Source organism: Entelurus aequoreus, linkage group LG08 (assembly GCF_033978785.1).
Source record: "Entelurus aequoreus isolate RoL-2023_Sb linkage group LG08, RoL_Eaeq_v1.1, whole genome shotgun sequence".
Classification (NCBI taxonomy): domain Eukaryota; kingdom Metazoa; phylum Chordata; class Actinopteri; order Syngnathiformes; family Syngnathidae; genus Entelurus; species Entelurus aequoreus.
Genome location: NC_084738.1, coordinates 82,572,976 through 82,579,378, shown reverse-complemented (window position 1 = coordinate 82,579,378; position 6,403 = coordinate 82,572,976). Strand labels below are relative to the sequence as shown.

Sequence of the window (6,403 nt, the reverse complement as noted above, 5' to 3'; positions counted from 1 at the left end):
TGAGTTGAAATGGTTGGTGTTGAAATGTTTCAAATCGGTCGAGAAATGTTAAAGTAGTAACATGTTGAATTGAGAAATGGTATTACGGAATTCCTGGAATTTTGGGAAAACCGGGAATTTTTCTAGTTCAAAAAACAACTTAGTTTTTTGTCCTAATTAAGAGGAATGTTTTAACGGTAGAACAGTTGAAAAATGTGGGAGGTGTAGTCGCCAGAAAAAGGGGTGGAAATAGGGCTTTGGAAAACCAGGAATTCTGGAAAATCCTGGAATTCTTTTGAACTTGGAAAAGGGTAGTTTGAATTTCCAGAATGGTGGAATGTGTCGTAGGTGGAATGGTTTGAATCGGTTGAAAAATGTGGAAATGGTGGAAGTTTGAAGAACGGCCAATTCTTATTGAACGGGAAAAAATGTCCCGGAAAACCTGGAATTCTGGGAAATCGGGGAATTTTTTAACGGAAAGCCCGCGATTCTTGAATAGACTGAACAGTTTGAAGTTGGAACGGTTTGAATCGGATGAAAAATGTGGAAGGTAGAGCGCGGCAAAATCGGGAGAAGAAGAAGAAGAAGAACTAGATGAGGCAATTCTTGAAGGAAGTGTGTGTGAATGCTCCAATGCTGAAGTTGAACTGAAATCCTGGAAATTTTTTAGAGTTGTTGAAGTAAAGCACACAATTTCTGAACAAGCTGAATATTTTGAAGTTGGAACAGTTTGAATCAGATGAAAAATGTGGGAATTGTGGAACTTAGAAAAGCGTCCCATTCATTTCAATGGGAATTTCATGGAAATTTAGGAATTTTGGGAAAAGTGGGAATTTTTTTTTAAATGGTAAAAAAACAAACTTGTCTGAATAAGTTGAAATGGTTGGTGTTTTTTTTGTTTTTTTAAGTTGGAACAGTTTGAATCAGATGAAAAATTTGGGAATTGTGGAACTTTGAAGAATGTCCCATTGATTTAATTGTGAATTTCCCAAAAATTTGGAAATTTCGCGAAAAGTGGGAATATTTTTTTAAATGGTAAAAAACTTGAATGGGCTGAATGAGTTGAAATGGTTGGTGCTGAAACATGTTGAATTGAGAATGGTATTACGGAATTCCTGGAATTTCAGGAAAACCTGGAATTTTTCTAGTTCAAAAAACAACTTAGTTTTTTGTCGTAATTAAGAGGAATGTTTTAACAGTGGAACGGTTAAAAAATGTGGGAGATGTAGTCGCCAGAAAAAAGGGTGGAAATAGGGCTCTGGAAGACCAGGAATTCTGGAAAATCCTGGAATCCACAATCCACCAGAATGGTGGAATGTGTTGAAGGTAAAATGGTTTGGATTGGTTGAAAAATGTGGAAATGGTGGAATTTGAAATACGGCCAATTCTTATTGAACGGGAAAAAATGTCCCGGATTACCTGGAATTCTGGGAAATCTGGGAATTTTTGGAATTTTTTAACGGAAAGCCTGCAATTCCCGAATAGGCTGAACAGTTTGAAGTTGGAACGGTTTGAATCGGATGAAAAACGTGGAAGGTAGAGCGCGCCAAAATCGTGAGAAGAAGAAGAAGAACTAGATGAGGCAATTCCTGAAGGAAGTGCGTGTGAACGCTCCAATGCTGAAGTTGAACTGAAATCCTGGAAATTTTTTAGAATTGTTGAAGTAGAGCACACAATTTCTGAACAAGCTGAATATTTTGAAGTTGGAACAGTTTGAATCAGATGAAAAATGTGGGAGTTGTGGAACTTTAAAGAAAGTCCCATTGATTTCAATGGGAATCTCCCAAAAATTTGGAAATTTCGGGGAAAGTAGGATTTTTTTTTAAAATGGTGAACAATTTAAATGGTCTGAATGAGTTGAAATGGTTGGTGTTTAAATGTTTCAAATCGGTTGAGAAATGTTGAAGTAGTAACATGTTGAATTGAAAAATTGTATTACGGAATTCCTGGAATTTCGGGAACACCGGGAATTTTTTGTAGTTCAAAAAACAACTTTGTTTTTTTTCCTAATTAAGCGAAATGTTTTTACGGTGGAACGGTTGAAAAATATGGGAGGAGTAGTCGCGAGAAAAAAGCGTGGAAAAAGGGCTTTGGAAAACCAGGAATTCTGGAAAATCCTGGAACTTTTTTTTAACTTTGAAAAGGATAGTTTGAATTTACAGAATGGTGGAATGTGTTGAAGGTGGAATGGTTTGAATTGGTTGAAAAATGTGGGAATGGTGGAGGTTTGAAAAACGGCCAATTATTTTTGAACGGGAAAAAATGTCCCGGAAAACCTGGAATTCTGGGAATTTTTGGAATTTTTTAACGGAAAGCCCGCGATTCCCGAATAGGCTGAACAGTTTGAAGTTGGAACAGTTTGAATCGGATGAAAAATGTGGAAGGTAGAGCGCGGCAAAATCTGGAGAAGAAGAAGAAGTTGTTGAATAATAAATAGATTAATTTTGGTGTAGAAAACCATAGGTGTGAATGCTTTGGAGCATTCACACAATAACAACTATATTAACTACTTCACAACTCTAATAACCATCAGACAACTCTAATAACTACTTCTAGCCGGGTCCGCACTAAATGAATCATTAACCTGAAACCAGCAAGGGCCATTGGCACTGACACGTACTATATGTAAACATGAATGTTTAACGATGATTCATCCGTTAGCTGCCCTCATGTGGACAAAGTAAGGACAAAGTAGGAGACTCTATTTGAGTTCAGCGTGCATCCATTGTGAACAAAACCCTTTATTTCACACCATTCCATGTCAAAAAAGGTCGTTGAACCATGTAACACACATATACACATAAGTTACCTGACAAGTGGAGAGTTCTAATGTGGTGTTTTTACGATGGCGACTATGGAACGGTTCACCCCCGAGAATCAGAAATGGCACTTCTGCTCTGTTCATACAGGAAAATGTCAACAGATCCATGTGGGACGTCAGTGATCAGCAGTAACAAAGTCATCTTGGTAAGAACTTAGTAAGAATTCCAGTTTCTCATCCAGGGCACTGCATGACGACCAGGTCCTACATTTATTACCCCGGAGTCCCTACAGACCTCAATGAATGAATCCACCCCAAGAACCAAAAGTGGCACTGCTGGTCAACCAATCAAGTTACCAAATATGGCAGATATTATTTCCTTGTTGCAATAAAGGGTTAAGATGAATGAGGGAAGATGGACTATGGACTGTGGATTGATCCCTGTGGGACAACAAAAGAGTCCCTTCGTTCGTGGTGTAAAAAGCCTTCAGACTTGGTGAAGACGTCATTAGTCACGAGTGGACGTTGCTTTGGATTGTAGGAACTTTTGTTTTTCCTGCAGTATCTCCTCCAGGCACTGGATGGCTACCGGGTCTACTTTGGGGTCAAACTTGTTGGCGAACCAATGGCGGCTGTTCAGCAACCAGCGCACTTCGGCCGCGCCGTAGATGCAAACGCTGCGGACGTGTTGCCCCGTGCAGGGCGGGTAGAGCGCCTCCTCCAGGTAGTGCCATTTGACCAAACGGGTCTTGCTCATCAGGTCGGTGATGTCCGGCTCGCTCCTGGGCACCTCGCCCGGTACGCCCGGCAGTCTCATCAGTGTGGCCCAGAAGTGTTCGTCGGGCGAGTATGTGTCCTCTGACCAGGTCAGAAAGTCTTTGACCACGGCGGAGGTGCTCATGTAGACAACAAAGTCACGTGAGAGCACGAAGTAGGCGTTGCCAATGAACATCTCAATGCCGTGAGGCGGGGCGCTCTTGGCCAGCTCCGTTTTCTTGGGCGACATCCGGTCCTTCTGCTCGTGGTGGAAGGTGAACCTCTGCTTCTTGTACTCGCTAGGTCGGGACGTCTCCAGCATGTTGGCGCCCCTTAGGCCGGCCAGCTCTGACACCAGATCCATGTTGGTCCTCAGGGGGAAGTCCTGCCCGCAGAGGTTGATGACGTACTTCCAGGGGACGTCCACTTCAAGGAGATCGGAGAGGCAGTTGAGGTCGGCTTTCAGGCGACTGAAGCCGGCGTAAATGACGTACTCGCGCTTGGATGCGATGAAGACGTTGGGCAAGCAGCGAGCTAAACCTTCCATCGCCGACCCAAAAGTAGCAGAGGACTTTTGGTCGTAGTGGATGCAGAAGATGTTACTCGGCGAGTACAGCGCCCTGATCAGCCGCTCCACCATCCAGGCAGACTTGTGCACCACCAGCGAGTACGCCAATTGGAAATGTCTCTCCTGCTCGGTGGCGCACACGTCGTCGTAACCCCTGACCCGAAGGAAGAGCGAGCAGTCGGCTGTGAGGTCGCGCAGCGTCTCATCCGGGTCCTCTGAGACTTCCTTCCTCCTGATCACCAGCGACCGCCCCACCTCCACCGGGTCCAGGTCGTACACGGCCGAGCAGCTCACGTTGTACTTGCGGAACGTCGGCGCGTGGCGTGGAGGCGGCGGCGCCGGGCGACGTAGATTGTGAGCGACGTAGATGCAGACGCACAGGATGGCCAGTATCACCAGCCGGGGGGGAAACGTCTTTCTTCTCAGCAGAGAACATCTCACGTTCATTCTGTGAGGAAGCAGACTGCTAATATTATCTCCACATATCCTGTTGCAAAATGAGCCACTAAAATAGTCAATGATTTACTAAGAAGGCTGCGTAGATTGTTCATGAGGAAGTGTAACCCTTTCACATACCTTGAACCATCCGACGGTGCCTAGTCCCGTTCATCTGGAAATCTGAAGCAGTAAAGTCAGAAATTAACCGGGTGAGGAGGTAACAGGAAGAAACGCTCATAGAAAGATCCGGAAAGAGCTCAGGAAGCTGAAAAGAAAACTTCTCTTTGTGTTTGATTTTGACGCTAAACTTAGTACGATCTCAGCCCTCTGAGGGATTGCCAAATTATTGACTTATTCAATAAACGGCGGACGGAAGCATGTGAGTCGGAGGAAGCGAAAGCACACATGAAGTAGACTCTGTTGACTTTTAGCAGGATGTGCTTTATTAACGTGACAACAAATCCTGATTAGAAAGTTCTACATCAGTGTTTCCCACACATTCATTTATTTGTGGCGGCCCGCCACGAAAGAATAACGTCCGCCACAAATTTATATATTTTATTTTTTTTGTCCTGTCCAGCTTCTCAGGCAAATCATATAGTTGATGTAGATGCCCATATAGGCTGTTCAGATTTACTTTACAAAAGAGAAGTGTAGGATACTTCTCTTGTTGCCTTATTTGTATTTGACCACTACTGTTTTCTGTTTATTTGTTACTGACTGTGGCAGGACACCTCTGCCTCTGTTTCACTTTATGTTGCTGGTAAATAATATGGTTGTAGTAGTAGGCTAAAGTTAAATTATTTAGTATGCACCAATTAAAGGGGCAGAGCTTTGAGAGACATTTTAGCTTTTATATTTTATAAGATATATTTTTTGTAAGAACCACAGTTAATAAATATATTTCAGTGAAAACTTATTGTTCAAATCTGTATATAAATATGTACATAAAGTGTTGTAATTATATTGTAAAATGGATGGATGGATGGATTGACGTTTAAAACAAAACTGTTATTAATTAGTAAGTATACATTTTTTGAGCCTTTTTAGAGAAAATCATATGATTGTAGTAAATTATGCAAATTACTCGATGATGTCATGGTGACCACGCCCATAGTCACGCCCATAGCCACGCCCCCACGGCCACAGGTATCTTGGCAGTTTATGGGAAACACTGATTTATATACCAGGAAGGTTCAACATACTCAGAGCTTAAACTTTAAGTTTGAGTTTATTTACCTGAAAACGGAATGGAATTTAAAACATTTTTACTGAATGAGACACCCAGAATGTACATGAAAATAGAGAATGTGTGATTTACAATATTAACTATGAAGGATAAAACACTGAATATTGACAACATATGAACGTCACGCCCCCTCTCCATCCACATATTTTACAATCAAGTGAAACGCAACAAAAATGTGACAAACACAGCAAAATATAAATGCGAAGTGTAAAGAAAAAACCCCGCCTACAATCTAAATACATCTGATACATCACCAGTGTTTCCCACACATTCATTTATTTGTGGCGGCCCGCCACGAAAGAATTACGTCCGCCACAAATAAAATAAAAATTAAAAATGTTTTTATTTTTTTTGTTTGTTTTTTTGTTGTTGTCCTGTCCAGCTTCTCAGGCAAATCATATAGTTGATGTAGATGCCCATATAGGCTGTTCAGATTTACTTAACAAAAGAGAAGTGTAGGATACTTCTCTTGTTGCCTTATTTGTATTTGACCACTACTGTTTTCTGTTTATTTGTTACTGACTGTGGCAGGACACCTGTGCCTCTGTTTCACTTTATGTTGCTGGTAAATAATATGGTTGTAGTAGTAGGCTAAAGTTAAATTATTTAGTATGCACTAATTAAAGGGGCAGAGCTTTAAAAGACATTTTAG

General features: G+C 41.6%; 1 protein-coding gene across 2 annotated transcripts in view; it reads right to left on the bottom strand.

The window, feature by feature from the left end:
• Positions 1 to 2,716: 2,716 nt before the first annotated feature.
• The window catches only part of LOC133656370 (beta-1,3-galactosyl-O-glycosyl-glycoprotein beta-1,6-N-acetylglucosaminyltransferase 4-like), a 7,631-nt gene continuing 3,944 nt past the window's right edge, over positions 2,717 to 6,403 (bottom strand). Inside the window, exons 2-3 of one of the 2 annotated variants that reach the window (XM_062057451.1) lie at positions 4,641 to 4,682; positions 2,717 to 4,527 (exon numbers count right to left, since the gene is read on the bottom strand). In XM_062057451.1, coding sequence (XP_061913435.1) covers positions 3,249 to 4,511 — 1,263 coding nt within the window. In that variant the 5' untranslated portion in view covers positions 4,512 to 4,527; positions 4,641 to 4,682 and the 3' untranslated portion in view covers positions 2,717 to 3,248. Of the gene's footprint in view, positions 4,528 to 4,640; positions 4,739 to 6,403 lie in introns of those variants that run through there. The other variant, XM_062057449.1, reaches the window with a different exon arrangement.